The 18923-nt window shown below is 50.4% G+C and overlaps 1 protein-coding gene and 1 pseudogene across 1 annotated transcript; both read left to right on the forward strand.

Annotated features, from left to right (window-relative positions):
• Positions 1-1078: 1078 nt before the first annotated feature.
• Positions 1079-10812, forward strand: LOC124672268 (beta-glucuronosyltransferase GlcAT14A-like). Its single transcript, XM_047208527.1, has 4 exons — positions 1079-1595; positions 6805-6880; positions 6960-7075; positions 9995-10812. The coding sequence occupies exons 1-4, from the start codon at positions 1079-1081 to the stop codon at positions 10498-10500; spliced, it is 1215 nt and encodes a 404-aa protein (XP_047064483.1). The 3' UTR covers positions 10501-10812.
• Positions 10813-12334: 1522 nt separating this feature from the next.
• On the forward strand, positions 12335-16064 carry LOC124672269 (annotated as a pseudogene).
• The last annotated feature ends 2859 nt before the right edge of the window (positions 16065-18923 follow it).

Raw genomic sequence — 18923 nt, forward strand, 5'->3', positions numbered from 1 at the left:
GTTTGGCCCTTTTAAGGGGTCTGTTAGACATGCTCTTAGGCATGCAACATACACAAGGGTGAGGCATAGCCTTCATTTCGAAAAATGTTTTATACTCTACTCAAATTAACATATTGTTTCTTTCATCACCGAAAGATATTTCACAAATGTACTGTGCAGATGATGTGTGACCCGACGCCAGATGTCGCCGTTTTGGGTCGGCCCGCTGGAGACGCTCTAACGCCAGCCTGCCGACCTACCGTGGCCCTACCACAATTAAATGACAAGTGATAGCTTCCCACCACCTCCTTCTCCTCCCACGACTTTAGTCGATCGGATCCTTGACGTGCAAGACAAGACGTACTTAGCGTGGTCTAGGCTTAGTAGTATCTGGTAGGATCTTTAACCGTGTAACCCTATATCCGGAGCCTTTAAAAGCCGGATCATGTGAGTTGTCTGGACATAACTCAACCCATTGTAATCTTAGACTTGTTGCCTGAAAAATTCCAAATAAGCAACAGTAGGACGTCACCACCGTAGTGGGGTTTCCGAATCTAGGTAGCTCGTGTGTCCGCGTCTCGGTGATTCCTTCCTATGACCCCCTCTCTCTCCCCTCCCTTAGGCTTACCTCACCGGAGTACCGTCGAGCACACAACGACAGTAAGGGTGCAAACAACAAAGATTTCAATGTTCAAGTTCAAATCGAACCTCTATAAATTCAGGGTTTGAAATCGACTTTCGCCCAATTTAAACCCTGGCATGCCCACCACAACTACTAAGTGCCAACCGGCATCTCAAAAGAAAAAGCAAAAACTACGGTAAATGCCAACCGGTAGGTTCCCACCACCGCACCACGTCCTCCTACTTCTAGACCTTTCTTCCTGTCCCTCCCGTGCCGCCTCGCCTAACTTTCAAACTCTCTTCTTCGTCCCAATCCAAGCATCCAATTCCAAGCCACGCTCTAGTCGACGACGACGACGACTGACCTCGCCCCCGCCGTCACGCGCTCGCCTCCGCTCCCACCACCCTCCGCGCTTCCTTCCAGTTCGCGTCGCACACGCCGCATGCCGCCGGCCGCGCGGGTCAAACCTCCCAGAAGATGAAGCCCGCCTCGACGAGGCCGTGCCGCCTGACCCCGTTCCTGGCGGTCGCCGCGCTGGCCTTGGCGGCGCTGCTCCTGCTCTTCCGCGCCTCCCCGCACGCGCTCGCCTACTCCCGCTTGCCCGTCCCGCCCGCAGGGCTGCCGCGCGTGGCGCGGGGGCCCGGGACCCCGCCCTCCTTCGCGTACTGGATATCCGGCACGGGCGGGGACGGCCGCAGGGTCCTCCGGCTGCTCGCCGCGGTGTACCACCCGAGGAACCGCTACCTGCTGCACCTGGACGCGGGCGCGTCGCGCGAGGAGCGCGCGGAGCTGGCCGCCGCGGTGCGGGCCGAGGCGGCGTGGAGGGCGTTCGCGAACGTCGACGTCGTCGGGGAGAGCTACGCGGTCGACAGGACGGGCTCGTCCGTGCTCGCCGCCGCGCTGCACGGCGCCGCGGTGCTGCTCAGGATCGGGGCCGACTGGGACTGGTTCGTCACGCTCAGCTCCTGGGACTACCCTCTCGTCACGCAGGACGGTAAAGGACACTTCCTCTGCTCACTGCCGTGCTCTATGCTCTTCCTAGCTACAGTATACTCCTACTAGATTTTTTTATGTTCTTGGATACATCTGAAATTCAATATAGAAAAGCCCAGTTGACTGTTCCGGATGATATATTGACATTTGGAGGCACCCTGATGCTGTGATCGCTGTGATCATCGCTTACGTCTGAACATCCATGAGGTGGAAGTCTCTCTTGCGAATTACGACTTCGATAGTAGAGAAGCTTTGAATCAGTCATCGGTGAGAATTCTCACATTTTTAATTGTGATACTCCAGGTGTATTGATCTTGATCGTCCTTTTAGTACCCTCCTGCACCTTTGTCCAGCTCTGTTTCTGGTCGTACCAATTCCACTACCGTCCTCGTAGCTGAAACTGTTTTTGCGGTGAATTGGCCCCCAACGGTCTTGTGCGTGTAGGTGTCCGTACTAGGTAGTACTTGCTCCATCAATTTTGCAACAACCCTTCCATTATCGGTGAGGCTGGGCATCTCACATGTGCTTCTAATTATTAGGATCTTGGTCAAACATCACGTAAAGGAACTTCCAACTGATATGACAGATTGGCGTTGGCACCATGTTTAAGAGGGTTGGGGTTGGTCAGAATGGTGGCATATTCGTTTTCAGACTAAATAAATGAATATACTGCATCAGACTGATATCCTAACGATAGCGCTCATGGGGTTGATCAGTTGGTCAGAGTTGCACACCTGCACTCATGGTGCAGTCAACTCCTGTTAACTTCATGCTATCAAGTTGCTGGAAAATACAAACTCTTCGCACATTTTCCTTCTTATTATATAATCAAGAAAGAAGTCTACATACCCCCCAACTATATACTTTGGAACGGAGAACCCCTAAGTTTAAAATGGGGCACTTAACCCCCCTAAGTATTGGATACCAGGCAATTGACCCCTCAGTACAATAAGAGCTGTTTTCATGCGCGGTATTCGATGACGTGGACAGTGGTTTCAGCTTTGCATGCGGCCTCCCATACTCTGTTTCCTCTCTCTGGAATTTGGCCGTAGAGCGGTAAAACAAAATTGGCCACAGACCGTAGAACGGAGGGGAATACAGGCTCCGCCGGAGTTGGGGAACATAGGGAGAGACGGGCTGGGCAAATCCGGGGATGACGGGCACCTCGCTGTGGGACTTCTCGTGAGATCCCAGTCTAGCGTCCTTTCACATCTGCTCCCATGCTCCTCTGCGCGGACAGCCGCTGGCACGGGCCACGGGCGCCGCCCGGGACGCCGAGCGTGTCGTCCTCCTCGGTAGAGAAGACGCGGTCGATGGGGAGCAGCTCACGGGAGCGCGCGCGTTGGCGCTCTGTCACGGCCGCAGTGTCCAAGGGGCCAGGCATACAGACACGCCCGTCGATGGCCAGCATGCGGACACGCCCGTCGTTGGCTCCGCGGCCGGCGGCGTGCTCACGGCCATGCTGTTCCTCAAGGGCGCCGACGGGCGGCCCCGCTACACGGCCGAGGAGGCGCTCGCCTTCGTGGCCGGGAGCGTCAGGAAGGACTGGGTGGCCGGCGCCGCAGGTTAGCCAAGCTGTTCTGCGGGTGTTCGGCGACGCCACGCTCGGCAGGGACATCGTGGCGCCGCTGCTCGTGCCCTGCTACGACCTCGCTACGGGCGCGCCCTTCGTGTTCTCGCGCGCCGACGCCGTCGAGAGAGACAGCTTGGACTTCCACCTCAGCGACGTCTGCGTGGCCACTTGCGCCGCCGCCGGCCATCGTGGCCGCGTCGGGTGCCGTCGCCGCCATGGGCAACCCGGCCTGGACGACATCCTCCGCACGCTGACCTGCGGCGATCACGCACGTAGTGCACAACAAGCAGGAGTTCCCGCTCGCCGCCGGCCTGGACGACATCCTCCGCACGCCGACATCGTGGCCGCGGCGATCACGCACGTAGTGCACAACAAGCAGGAGTTCCCGCTCGCCGCCGGCATGGATGACATCCTCATTCTGTCCATCGGCACCGGCGGTTCGTCCACTTCCTCCGGCGCACACGGGTGGAACACGCCGATGCCCTCGAGCTCTCCGTCGCGGGACAAGCTAGCGCGCGAAGCTGGAGGTGAGGAGGTGGTCGCCATCCTCAAGCGAAAGCTCGAGTTGCGTGACCTCTACTGTCCGGCTGTTCGCCTCCACTGGACTAGGAGGGGCCTCGCCCACAACCGCCGGAGCAGCGGGGCGGCGGGAGGAGGCAGTCCAAGCTCAAGCTCGCCCGCGTAGCGACGAGCTCGCGCGGTGAGTCTCGCCGGCGGTGGTTGTGTAATTGTGTTCTCAATAAAATTCCTGTCAAAACTTTGACCGGAAAAGGTTCTAGTCAAGGAAAAAGATAGGAAGAAGCGCCGCACGGTTCGGTGCGCGTGCGGCGGTGCCTTAGGATTCGCGAAAGGCATCGGGATGACTCCCAACTTCCTCCTTATCCCCTCGCTAGCTTCTCTGGTTCACCCATTTTTTTTCTCTGTCAAAGCCCCACAGGATAGTTGCATCTCATCACGGACAAACTAGAGAAGGAGCAGGTGCGACGCATCGAGGGCTCCGCCAAGCGCCGCCGCCGCTGAGAGCGTGGAGTGGGCTTCCGTCCCTAGCACGGGGTCATCTCCGCCGACGAGCACGGGAAGGGGAGAGCTCCGTCAAGCCGTCGCCGACAAGCGCGGAGTGGGCTTCCTTCCCTAGCGCGGGGCTGTCGCCGCCGACGAGCACGCGGCTGGAGAGCTCTGCCGACCCGCCGACGAGCACGCCACGGGGAGAGCTCTGCCGACCCGCCGACGACCAGCGCGCAGAGTGGGCTTCGTCCATAGCGCGGGGTCGTCGCCGCCGACGAGCACGCGGCGGGGAGAGCTCTGCCATGCCACCGCCGACCAGCGCGTGGAGTGTGATTTTGTCCCTAGCGCGAGGCCGGCGTCGCTGACGAGCATTCGACAGGGAGAGCACCGCCGCCATCAAGCTCGAGAGGGGCGCAGCGCATGGAGGGCTCCACCGCCGACGAGCGCTAGAAGAGGGTTTCCGTCCTAAGCGACGCTGCCGCCAACGAGCACGCAGCAGGACAGCAGCACCGCCGTCGAGCTCGAGCAGGCCCGACGCAGGGAGGGTTCCATTAAGCTGCTGCCGACGAGCGCGTCGAGAGGGCTTCCGTCCCTAGCACGGGGACGACGCCGGCGAGCCTCGTCTTCTCGCGGCCGCGGCTCCCTTGCCCTTGCTCTTGGCCGCCACGCTGCAGCCCTTCCTCGACGTTGCGCGCTCCGAGGAGGCCGACACAGTCGTCACCTCCATCTCCCTCACTGCGCTCCACAAGGTCATGGCGCTCGGGGCACTCCCTCCCAGTCTCCGGGCTAAGGGAGCTCGTCCACGCCGTCGCTAGCTGCCGATTTGCGGCAGGACAGAGGCCAATGCCGAGGAGGCTGTGCTGATGCAGGTTGTAGGCGCTGCTTGCCTCCCTGCGCGCCTCGGCCGCCCCCGCCCTCGGAGACCTGCACGTCTGCATCGCTGTACGCACCATGAGTCTGGCGACCAGCATGATTTTTTCCTGAGTGTTTTCCTCTCTCCCTACAGCTCGATCTGTTGTTTTATTAGTGAAGATTTTATTACTGGATTTTTTCCATGTGAACTATCTAGCGAGTATCCCCTGAATTGCAAGTGCCTCCAACTTTTTGGATGACAAAGGATTCATCGCATCTTTCAGTAGAAAATCCACTTTGCAACTATGGATTGGAAATCTGGCAGATAGGAATTTTGAATTTGGCATTTAGAGCTGGAATTTTGGGATCTATTAGTCACAACCAACACCGTATATAGTTGCTGTCAATTAATTTGGTTGTTATTGCTAATTAATCTTGTAGGTATTGCAAAATAACCTGATAGCTAATTTTGGCTTTTTGAGCTGGCATTTTTGGGACCTGGTCACAACCAACATCGTAAAGTTGTTGTCAATTAATCAGGTAATTATTTCTAATTAATCTTGTAGGTATTGCAAAATAACCTGGTAGCTAGTACTGCTATAATTTTTGTAGTTGTGTTAAATAACGTGGTATTATTTGCTAATCTGGTAGTTATTGCTAATTAATCTTGTAGTTATTGCACAAATAATCTGTTAGCTAGTAATAGTATAATTTTCACCCATTTTTGTAGTTGTTAAATAAAGTACCGTGGTACTTTTGCTAACCTGGTAGTTATTGAAAATTAATCCGGTAGCTGCTCCTAAATAATTTGAAAACCTTAGAGAGTAATTTGTTTCAAAAATCTGATAGCTTCTCCCAAAATAATCTGAAAATTATCATATAAAATGGTAGCTGCCTTAAAGTAAAAGAATAGATTTTGTTTTGAAGTTTTTTGTGAAAATTGCACCTAAAATCTTAGCCTGTGAAAAGAAATTTGCAAGCAGGAGAGGTCGTGCTTATTTTATGACGCTATAACAACATGCAAGATTTCTGTTTTTGATATTTTATTGCGCATGGTTGATGACTTGATGTTGACTAGCGGGGTAGAAGGTGCATGTGCTAGCTGACATCCCGCTGGGACACTGAACGCGCTCAACAGAAAAAATAACTTTTGCTTTCGGTCCACGTGGTGGGGCCGCCAAATCCGCCGCACGGATCATGCTCCCGTGCGGCGCCGCCGGGTAGCACGGCCCTCTAGTCAAACGCCTATGTGGCTCAAACCAGTCCACGTTAGCAATACCACCGCCCAAAACCACTCTTATTGTGTTGAGGGGGTCAATTGTCTGGTATTGCATAATTATGGGGTTAAGTGGCCCATTTTAAACTTAGGGGGATTCTCTGTCCCAAACCTGATAGTTAGGGGGTTATATAGACTTCTTTCTATAATCAAAAAGGAAGACCAAACTGTCATTTTCTGCAGACAACCCATTTGGCACCAATAGACTTTTTTTTTTCAGGCGAAACCCACCACAATGGGATTGATTTCCATTATGAAAGCATAACGGAAAAACAACAAAACGCATCCAGGTGGAAAGAGAAAAGGAGAGCACCGCCCACTGCTAGCGTTTTTAGAACCCGACTTTGGACAAGTTCTGGCACCAATAGACATACAGAGAGTTGCTTCACATATATTATTTGTTTGTTTGATTGTTTACTGCAGAAACCGTATTATCTAGTGTAATTCTGGATCATCCATTTTGTCGTTTTTATTCATATGAAGCATCTGGTGGTTCTAATGCAGATCTCCTCTACGCGTTTTCTTCTGTGCCGAGGGACCTCAACTTCATTGATCACTCAAGTGACCTTGGATGGAAAAAGTGAGTTGTGTCTCTCTAGAATGAATGTTCCTCTTTACACTGTTTTGTTCCCTAACATTTTTCTGCTTTGCCCTTCCAGGCATGAACGTTTTGAAAAAGTTATTGTTGACTCGAGTCTATATATGAACAAAAACACTGAGCTCTTTCCTGCCACAGAAACAAGACAAATGCCTGAGGCATTCAAGATTTTCACAGGTGTGTGCAAGCATGTTTCTAGCTCAGGCTTCTATTTGATTGTTAAGACATTTATAAGACAAATATTACAGGATTTTAGTGATTGTAACTGAAGCCCCATTAATATTAAATTTACTTAGATGGGTCCCATGCTGCTTTACCGTTGGATTATAGTCCACTGTGAAACATTTATGGTACGATAGAGGATATGATGTCGCTGGGTTTTTTCCTTCTGTTTTTTTGTAAATTGAGTTGTTTGACATTGATGCTTGTTGTTTTCAGTAATACTCCCTCCGTTCACTAATATAAGATGTTCAAATTTTTTGTAGATTCATCTATTTTTGTATGTATCTAGTGTAATTTTAGTTTGTAGATTCACTCATTATGGTGTATATCTAATTCACTTTGAATATCCAAAACTTCTTATATTTGTGAACAGAGGGAGTATTATGTATGTGTGGATCCGAGGATGCAGAAACTGCGAGGATTTGCCTTCTTTTTTGAAAAAAAATATCTCGATGGCATATATATATTTTTCTTAATTGTTGGTTTCGTCGTGCTATCTTAGTACTTTCTTTTAATGAAATGAAGAGCTTTTTTTCGATAAAGGGAATATATTAATATCAAAACGATACCAATTACACCCAGCCTCTGCAACAACGCACCACCCTAATGGCACTACGGATGCACACAGCCAAAAAAAGAAAAAGAAAACTAGGAAACAAAAGTCCCGCTACAAGATCTCGGGCCTAACAACAAGCAATACATCCACCGCCAAGACAACACCCGAAATACGTAATCTCCAAAAACGACTCCTCCAAGAAGGGAACAAGTGCGCTAACACCATCGTCGCCCGATCAACGATCTTAGGTTTTCACCCCGAAGATAGTCCCCGCTCTCAAAACAATGCCTCCAACAAGGTCATTGCCAGGCACAACCAGCTAAGGCCAGACCTTGGGTTTTCACCCCGAAAGGTAGGACTCGAACTTCACCCGTGTTGTCGCCCCCACTTTCATACCGCTGTCGTGAAGCCCGGAACACCAAGCAAGTCCCTCATCAGCCGTGAGACTTGAACCTCCCTTAGCTAGTCCTCCTCCGGCCTTCATGAACTTCTCTTCTTCCGACTTTCATCATGGATCCATAGTCACTTGATGTCAACACAGAAAAAGAGCTTCGCGCCGCTCCCTCCGAACCAATCGGTCGGAATAAAAGCATGGGTGCGCACGACCGAATACCACCGATCCAACGAAACTCTAGGCAAAAAGCACTGTTACATCCGCTGGCGGAACCTTCCGGAACTCAACACACCGGCCAGATCACGAGTCCAGGCCTCCGGTAGGTCTTCCTCTTCACGCAAGAGAGACCCTAGGACCACCGCCTTTATTCAGGTCGGACCCCCACGTCGGTGACCAACCCGGGCTGGCCACTCCAACCCTCCACCGGCAACTCCGTCGCCGGCTTCCAAGCATCTCCATCTCGCCGTCGGAACGCGGTGATAGATCGATAGATCCACCACCACCAACCGCAGGCCGACCCTCTCCGGCGAAGAAGAGGGCCACCTCCACCGTCGTACCCAAGGCTGCTGCCCCGGCGACCTCGTGTCGCGGGTGAAGCCCGAGATCGCCTCCACTCACCGGCGAGAGGCGGGGAAATTGGCGCAGGCCATGAGCCTGGCCGCCGCCCACCACCAGCCCCTGCCGGAGTGCTGCGGAGAGCCGACGGGAGGAGGGAGGCCGCAGCGCTGGCCGCCGCTGCCCATCCCAACCGCGCCGGCCGATCCACCATGAGAGAGCCGACGGGAGAAGGGGGCGCAGCGCAGGCCGCCGCCGCCCAACCCATCAGCGCGCCCGCCATGCGTCGATGAAGGAGATTCGGCCGCCGTCCACCACGCGTCGACGAGGAAGGGCCCCCGCCGCCGCCACGCCCCGAGGGTCTTTGCCCCGGCGGCGCTACCGGCGGCGGCGGCGGCGTTTAGGGCTGGGGAGGCTGGAGGGTTACGGGAGGCTGGAGGGTTACGGGAGACTCACCTGAAATGAAATGAAGAGCTTCTAGGCGTGTTCGAGAAAAGAAATTCAGATATTTATTTTCTGTTCAGTAACTAAAGATCATTCCGTGATGACCTTTTTGGTGAACCAGAGCTTAGAATTAGACACTATTTATCATATTTGCAAAATTGCTATTAGCATTTGTATACTTCTTTCATAGGTAGAAACAATTAAACTCCATAGTAATATCTCCCCATCATTTCAAATGATGACACAACAAACTAGATTGATTTGGGGTCTTGTCAAGATCAAGTATTGCGATACCTAAACTAAATTAAAACCTCATGCTCTGGAAACATTTTGTCTAATGAAAACATATTTTCACACGAAACTATAGGAAAATTGAGTGTACTTCGGGGATTAAAAGTGGAATTCATAAAATAATAATCATGGGAGTTGCTAAGGAAATTCTATGAACAAACCTATATGTAGAAGAATCTTGGCGGGTAATAATCATCATATAGTGGGAAAAAGATGAAGGGTCAACTAGCATGACAGCATGAGTAGTTGAGTACAATGATAACGACCACTGGAGCGGTATGTTTATAATGAGGGCAGATGGCGTACGCAAAGAAGAATGTCCTTGGGAGATCTCATTAGTATGTTTCTATTTTGTCTCGGTGGGTTTCTTCCTAATGTTTTCATAACTGACGGTCAATCCATTCCTTGATTTCTTAGAGGTAGTGTTATTACTGGGGCGACTGACTTGATCCATGCACTTAGGATGCCTGTAATTGTTTCTCAGAAAGTTAACATGCCATATGAAACAGTACTTAATCTCCTATTTGGTAGCTTCACTTATACTCCGTACGTTGTACCTGCCTCCATGAATTCCTAGCTGACTGTTAGTCATATATATACCACTTCTGAATGTTTTTCTTTTCCTGTCTTGCAGGTTCTCCATGGGTAATTCTGAGCAGGAACTTTACCGAACATTGCGTGCATGGTTGGGACAATCTGCCACGCAGGCTACTAATGTACTTTGCCAACGCAGCATACTCCATGGAATCCTACTTCCAGACTCTCATATGCAGTTCTCCTGACTTCAGAAACACCACTGTCAACGGCGACCTACGTTACTTTGTTTGGGACGATCCTCCTGGGCTGGAGCCGCTTACACTTGACGAAACGCATTTCGATAACCTGGCGAACAACAGTGCCGCCTTTGCGAGGCGGTTCGTGGAAGACGCTCCGGTGCTGAAGAAGGTCGATGAGCAGCTGCTGAACCGTTCTGTGTGGTGCCTGAACTCGAGTGAAGAGCAAGGAGGCGGGAATTTGGGGCCGTGCTCGAAATGGGGCGACGCTAATGTTGTCAGGCCTGGGCGTGCTGGAGAGAAGCTGAGGCGCTTCGTATCTGAGATCAGTCAGACAAGAGGATGCACGGATAGCTCTAAAAGCTGAATCCATCTAAACAGGAATCTGAGGTCTTAGCTTGATGTAAACCAAGTGTTGCATGCTGTAGTCGACAGTTCTAGGAGACTGCATATAACACCACTAACGCTCCCAGTCAGAGAGTAGTTATATACACAGTAGTTGCTTTTCAACATAGGATAGGTTAGGATGCGCTTGTCAGATAATGGTGTCCTGAATTCCTGATGATGTGGTTAGATAAATACGGCTTGCCGATTTTGTAAAATGTATACTGAAAATTGTTAGGTCATTATTGACAAGATACGGCAATGATATTATAGCTGGTGATGGTATTCCAGTTCACTGACAGAAATTGTAGGTGATGTTTGCCTTGTTCCTGTGACTGTGGTTAAACATACTAGTGCATCTGTAATGTTGCTTTCAGAAATTAAACTCACTCGAAAATTACCTAATAATCTAACAAAACAAACTCTAAATTCAGTTTTCAGTGAACTGTACAGCACTTTGGATTGTTACTGAAGAATTGAAATATGCTTGTGGTGGCAAGGCCAAGGCACTAGGAAGAAGCACCGTTGGGACAACCGCGTTGCACTTGCACAGCCGGAGAGGATGAGAAATGAGAAATGACTGTACAAGGACATGGAGATGCGATGATAAGTCTGGGTCTGATCTGAAGTTTCCCGGGGTCTCTGTTTTTAGGGTGCCGTTGTTCTATCAGACACCGCATACACCGCACATCAGCCCTCATATGCCAGCATGGACTGATATACAGGTTTTAGTCGTTTCTTGGACCAGACCAGATATCGCATCGGTGGTTTGTCCTGGAAAACGGATCCAGACCGCAGCCCAAAAACGTCATCCGCCCCTATATATGGCGCACCGAGAGGCCAATGCGGGCCAAACCCCATCCGCACCTCCGCCTCCCGCCGACAAGAAATCCACATCCCCGCCGGCGAGCAATCGATGCGCGCGCGTAGTTCTAGCGCCGCCGCAGTGCCATGGTGTCCGGACGCGGGTCGTACGGTCGCGGGGGCGCCAGATTGGCCGCAACGGAAGCGGGAGCGAGCGAGGCGGGGACAGTGGCGTCGACGAGAAGTCAGAGGCGGAGAAGGTGCGCTCGGACGCGGCGCGCCTCCAGGGGTCGTACCAGTACACCATGTATGGCGTGCCCCGCCGCCTGCGTTCTTCAAGCGGGAGTCGGCCGCCTACCACCGCTGCTTCTCCTCCCCTTCCGCCGCCTCGTTGTCCTCGAGCTCCCGCGTACCACCGGCAATGGCAATGGTGGTGAAGATGGAGCTCGACGACGCGCCCACGCCCGGCGACTACCTCGACGTTGCAGAGCTCGAGCGGATTCTCCTGAAGCTCGGCGAGGAGGCTGGCCTCGCGCCCGGCGACTTTGTCGACAAGGCGGAGGAGTGGCGCCTGGTCGCAAAGGAGCAGGGCAAGATGTATATCGACCTCGGCAGCGACGGCGAGTGAGGCCGCCGACGCGTCACCGCCACTTCAAACGGGAGCCTAATTTTGGTAGTAGTTTGCCGTGGTAGCGAAATGTAGCTCGAATTTTAAGGAGATTCGAGTAGCTTTGTAAATGGAAGTCGAAGGCGTCGATCTTTTTTAAATATGCAGTTCTGTTTGCGTATCTGGTCTGCGAACATTCACTGTTGGCTCCTAAATCGTGAATTCTTCGATCTGCAAACGCATTTTTAGGGTTTGAAATTTGTGGTACTCGCTAGAGATGGTCTGACCCACCCGAGACCCGACCCAACCCCACCAGGCGCCAGTCTGTCCAACAAGTGCGTCCCCAGTCTGTCCCTCCCCGCATCGTCCTCACCATTTCCCCACCGCCAAGACCCCACCGGCCACCATGCCGCCACGGCCGCCGCCTGCGCCGGCGATTGACGGTGCCCGAGCTGAAGCAGAGGAGGTCCTCCTCCGCTTCCCTCCGGACGACCCCGCGCGCCTCTTCCGCGCCATGCTCGTATGCAAGGCCTGGCGAAGCCTCCTCACCAGCCCCGAGTTCGCCACCCACTACCGCAACCTCCACCGGGCACCGCCCTTGCTCGGCTTCTTCCAGAACGAGGAAAACGTCCGCGTATGGTTCGAACCCTCGTCCCCCACCTCCCCCTTCCCCCCGATGCATCCCGACCACCGTCACCTCGTCGTGCTCGACTGCCGCCACGGCCTCGTCCTCTTGAGATATCCCGTCTTGGACAGGGATGACCGCGCCGAGAGACTCATCGTCTGGGACCCCGTCGGCCGCCTCCAGTGGGAGTTTCCACCTCCGGAGTTCGCCGCCAATATCGCCTACGACAACGCGGTGGTGCTCTGCGCCGCCGACCGCTGCGACCACCTCGGCTGCCATGGCGGCCCCTTCCGCGTGGCTTTCGTGGGCACCAACCCCTCGGTCGCCCATGCCTCCGTCTTCTCTTCAGAGACTCGTGAGTGGAGCCCCGTTGCCTCTTGTATCCCTCCTGCTGACCCTCTCTTCCAAGTCGACGTAGATCAGCCCACAGCCCTTGTGGGAAATGTAATCTACTTCAAATGCGACTCCACAATTCTACGCTTCGATTACACCAGACCTGAACTATCAATCATTCACGGGCCAGGCAAGAGTTATGTCCTCATGAAAGCAGAGGAAGACATGCTGCTGGGATGCGCAACTATGCAGGAATCAGGGGGGCTTTGGCTTTGCCTGTGGTCGAGGGACACTTCCCCCGACGGATCTATGGCATGGATGCAGCGCAGAGTCGTCAAGCTGGACGAGGATATCTCCCGTGTCTATGACATCTCCGATGTGATTGGCTTTGCGGATGGGATCGGTGTCTTCTACCTCAAAGCACACCGTGGCATCCTCACAATTGACCTTAAGTCAGGCAGAGTCAAGAATATATATCGCATCAGAGGTGTCAGTATCATTCCCTACATGAGCTTCTACACTCCAGGTGCTAGTGCTACTCTACTTGTTTCCATCTACAAACATGCATAAGCTAATTGTACATATATATTTTCTCTGCTGCAATTTGTGATTCAGTTAATTAGCAAGGCCGTAAGTAGTAGTATTCCTAGTTAGCGCTGTAGGAGCGTGGATGGTGCTCCATATATTTTTTCAAGAATGAGTTTGTTAAATTGGAGTTTGTAATCCCACATGCATTTATCGTTTTCTTTTCAGATCAAGCTAGGGCTATAACGCTGCCGTCCATCATGGCCTCCTCCTCTGAGGGGAATGGTGAGGAGTGGGGCGGATGGGAGGAAGTGGGCAACGGGGAGAAGGAGGGCCAACGACCGGAGGAGGAAGCTGCCCAGAAGCATTTCGACAATGGCTCCAAAGCATTTGAGGATGGGCACTTTGGCAGGGCTGTAGACTCCCTACGCAGCTCCCTCGAAATCAGGTTGGGCTTCTTCCTTTCCAAATTCCAACCGCCGCTCTTATCCTAAAGCCTAGCTGTACATATGGATTGCTGGATACAAAGTTCCAATTAGTTCATTTCTTATGCGAATTACTATTAGTTCATTTCATGGGTTTATAATATTGGTATTTTTGTATGTGATTAGTTGCTTTCTGCTTTTTGACTTGTGTATTTTGGGAGATGAGTTTACTTGAGTTTAGGATGTTATGCTGATCAGGGCAATGTGGTACCGTACGTGGCTATACTTGGGTGCTAGTATCGCCTCTTATGTTATGATGTGCAAACTGCAATACCGATGAACATCGAATCAAACTATATTTGCTTCAGGGATAGGTGCTGTAAATATTTCCTCTCAGTGCAAGACTTATTTATATGCTACTTGACACTGGTACTTCATGATCTGTACAAGCACTAGGCTGCTGTTACAGCTTAAATAGTTGGCACCTTCCTTTAATATTGTGGAAGTTACTTCTGTTTTTCTTGTTCTATCTAGGATTATATTAACTTTCGTGGCCTTACTACGCTTTGTTATCACCTAGGGTGGTACATCATGGTAAACTTTCTCCAAAGTGTTGCGACACATACTACAGATATGGATGTGCTTTGCTGTGTAGAGCTCAAGCCTGGAGTCCATCAAATGATCTGAATGTTTCAATCATAGAGTATTATTCAGGTATGTTCCCTTACCCCGTTCAGTTGAATTGCACTGAAAAACATTGTTATTTTCTGTATGTAGTTGATAATGTTACTGATTATGCTTCACAGCCTTGTCTCTTCAACTGTTCATGCCTGTTACCAATTTTCATTTGTTTCAGTCATGCTACATGCTGATATAACCATTGGTTATAGAAAAACTCGAATGGAAAGATGATTCTGATTCTATTTTATATATATTTTGTCAGATTTAGATCTGGCATGGAAAATGTTGCATTTTGCAAGGGTAATACTTGAGAAGAGTCCTGGCAGTACTAGAGAGATGGTTAAAATCTTTGCTGCTCTTGCTGAAGTCTCTATGCGAAGAGGTAGTCTCAGTTGTCTTAGTTATGCCTGCATTTAATTGATGAATGATCCTGACGATTATGATCCCACATTTTATTTTCAGAAGACAGAGACTACTCAATCATTGCCTGCTCCAAAGCTTTGGGTATCTTGGCGTATTTGGTTGATCAGCCTCACCATCAGTATATTATCAAGCTGTATCCTCCTTGTGGTAGTAACAGTATCAAATGCCTTGCCATATAGTATAAAGCATCATATTTGCAAATTGCAACCCCAGTGCTGAGTACTTGCGTCCTCCTAGGCATGTATCTCCTGGATTTTGGGGGTACATCTTAGTCAGTTGACTTGAAATTTATGTGGCTAAAGCCTGAAGGTCCCCTTATCATTGTAACATCATCTATGCTTTCAGTTAATTTGAACTGATGCGGGTATCTTCACCTATGCGATTATGCATACTAAGTGTATGTGTGGTGACTAGGGATCAGCTTTGTTCACCAATGCATAATTTAGTTTGACAACGCTGGCACCTTCCAGATTTTGGTTGTTCCTCTGTCGATTTCCTTAATTCAGTCCTAGAAACACACAGATATGTTTTCCCTTCAAGTTCTCCAAGAGTGGAGATGCAAGGGCCATTTCATTGTGCAGGTCCCGTATACAGAACCTGAAGAGGACCAATGCAGCTTTCTTGGCTGATAATGGTGATGATGCATCTGCTACTGAAGTTGGCTTAGAAGGATCCTCTCTAGCCAAGGATATACAGTTCTTTACTAACATATTATTGACTGCCCTAGAGGAGAAGGTAAATAAGTTATATTCCATACGTGTTACCTACTATGTTTTTCCTCATAAACCTAGTACATCAATACTGTATAAAGAACTCATCAGGAGAAATGCCATCATTGATTTTTTATGGATTCAGCTTGAAGACCTGGAGCAAGCAAGATGAACCCCAGTCTCAGAGGCAAGTAGTGAGCAAAATGTTGGCAATGATGTGGCAAGGGCTGTATCTTTGACTTCTTCACAATTTTCTGGATCAAGCAATACTACGTCAACAGCAGAACGTGATAGCAGTACCAGCACAGATGGTTAATCTCGAAGCACGGCACAGGATTGCTCTGCATCAGAGTAGAACTAGAGTACAACTTCATTAATCGTACCTGTTGTTAGTAACTTGCTCCTGGAACCTCTTAGCCGGCTATTATGTCCCGTTTTGCATACTGCCACGTCCCACGTGCTCATTTTGTCACAGCTGTATTGCTTAAAAGAGAGCAAGCTCTTCACTTTGGCATGTATGGACGACTGGTTTCATCCTCTTGTTTAGATGTAGTCAAAACTCGTCTAGCTGGCAGACGGAACTGGGGCGATCATCAATCGTGACCTGATACTGTTGCCTTGTGGGGAAGCTGATGGTTTCAGTTTTCAGTTTTCAGTTTGGTAGATTCAGATGAGAATAGTCTTTATAATCATGATCAGCTAGTATTCCATGCCTGTCCAGCAAATTGTTATATGGATATATCCCTCCCTTCTCAGAAAAGAAAATGAACCTCTGTGGTCTAATTCTCTGTCATCTCTCGAGTGAGAATTTCATGCCTTATAGTGTATCAGACAGAAATATATTGTCAGCTGAAAGTATTTGTGTTATAGCTCAGTTTTAGACAGTACACTTGCACCCAAGTTGGCTAATTAGACCGAAACGTTTTCCTAGGGTAGCTCTCGTGAGAAGCGATCTAGCGATCAGCTCCTACCCTCAGCGGCCATCGCTGCCGCCGGTTCCCCTGCCCTCCCTTGCCGCCACGGCGGCCGGAGGGCGGGGGAACCACGGATCGGATGTTCGGTGCCTGTAGGATCTTCGAGTTCTTCCTCTCCGGTGTAGGGGCATCGGCAGCGACGAGAATAAAAGTCCCCCAACCAGCCCCAGATCGGTGTTCCTCGAATGAGCGTCGACGGATTGGAATTTGGAGTCGATCGTCTAGCATTAGGCTTGGCGTGATAAGTACATGTCTACGGCAGCGTTCCGTGGAGGGGATGATGTCGCAGCGTATTGGTGTCCACAAGTTTCGCCTCTGCCTGATGAAGCTGAGCCAGGTACGGTTTCGTCGGGGAAATTGCGGCCCGAGTCCCCCTCCGTCTGGCCGGAGCTTCGTTCACATGGATATGGACTGCTTCGAAAGAGTTCTCTGCGATGTTGGCATACTTGGCCTTTTTTGAGGGGCGCACTTTGTGGATGTGGCACGACCCGATTTGGAAATGCAAGGCTCCTCTTAAATTCAAACTTTTTTCGTGGAAAGTGGCGTGGAACCGTTGCTGGATGGGAGAACGAAGGGTTCGCCATGGCTTTACTAATGATTATTCTTGCACCTTCTGCTTGCAACACTCAGAGACAATTAACCATCTTCTTCTCGAGTGTCCTTTCTGCCGGATCATTTGGTTCGAAGTCCCGAAGGGCTTGGACCGCACCTCCCTTCTCCCGACCAATGTGGAAGGCTTCTTCGAGTGGTGGCCGCATGTGCTTGAGTCCTGACCGACCAAGCTGAAACCTCAAGCGCGTTGTCTCTTCCTGTTGGTTCTTAGGTCGATTTGGATTGAGGAAAACAATCAGATCTTCAAGAACAAATCTAGGTCGGAGGCTCTTCTTGTCGACACGATTGTCGACGAAGCAGATAGGTGGAAACTTGTGGGATTTTTGTGAGGAGTTTCTTTGTCCTTTTGGCCTTGGTCACTTGTGTTGTAAGTGCGGAGTTTGTATTCGGTTCTTCCTCTACCTATAAAAAAGGCGTGCTTCCTCGCACGTTCCTAGAAAAATAAAGCTCTTACATTTAGACGATTAGAACAAGTGGAACTTAAGAGTTCAGACAAAAAAAATCTACAACAGCTTTCATGGGCCATCTTAGAAGAAAACATCAATTTCAAGCAACACAATAATAATTTCAAGGCTCGCTTCCATATCCAGGGCACAAGATAGTAAAAGCAACTTATAACATAACATCGTGTTCATGTATACCGGTGTATATTGGTGTCACTGCTTTCATCAAGAAGGCCTCTTCATCACTTCATATGTTGCCTTAACATTTCCAACGGTGGCCTGGGCTTTCGTGACTTCAGGGTTTTCAACCAAGCTCTCCTTGCCCGTCAGGCCTGGCGCCTCATATCGAATCCAACAAGTCTATGTGCTAGAGTTCTTAAAGCGAGATATTATCCATCAGGGCAACTACAAGACACTGTGTTCACATGTAATGCTTCTTCGACCTGGCAAGCAATCCAATATGGGCTGGAGTTGTTGAAAAATGGGCTAATATGGAGGATTGGCAATGGCTCTCAAGTAAGAGTGTGACTAGATCCTTGGATCCCGAGGCCACATTCCTTTAGGCCTATTTCTAGGCGGAGATTGTCGTATCCGACGGGTGGCTGATTTTCTGAATGAGCATGGCGCCTCGAAGTTGGATCTTCTCCAACGTCATTTTCTGTCGGATGAAGTCCGAGATTATCAAGATTAGGACCTCTCCGAGAAGGCTTGATGATGTGCTAGCTTGGGCGCCTATGAAGAATGGAATCTGTACTGTCAAAAGTGTGTACTGGTTGGCAATGGAAGAACGTCAATGGCCTTCTATAGGCACCACGAGCAGGGAACCGGATGGCCACCGTGCCATCTGGAAGGCATTATGGGGGTGCCCTCCCCCCCCCCCCTAAGGTATGCATTTTTGCTTGGAGGCTTGCCACTAATGGTCTTGCAACTTGGGATAACAAATGTAAACGAAACCTGGAAGTCATTGACATATGTATTATTTGTGGTGTTGAACGTGAGGACAATTTCCACGCCTTCTGCAGATGTCCCATGGCGGTCATGCTCTGGAGGTACATGGAGGAAGTTTGGCAGCTGCCAGACCTTTCTTTGATCAATAACACCGGCAAGGATTGCCTTCTTCATCTTCTGGAGGGGAAGACGGAGCAAGGTCGGGTGAAGATCCTCATGGTGCTTTGGAGGATTTGGCACATCCAGAATGAAGTGGTGCACTCTAAACCTGCACCACCTCTGGAAGCTTCGAGGCG

The sequence above is a fragment of the Lolium rigidum genome, chromosome 7 (assembly GCF_022539505.1).
Source record: "Lolium rigidum isolate FL_2022 chromosome 7, APGP_CSIRO_Lrig_0.1, whole genome shotgun sequence".
Lineage (NCBI taxonomy): Eukaryota > Viridiplantae > Streptophyta > Magnoliopsida > Poales > Poaceae > Lolium > Lolium rigidum.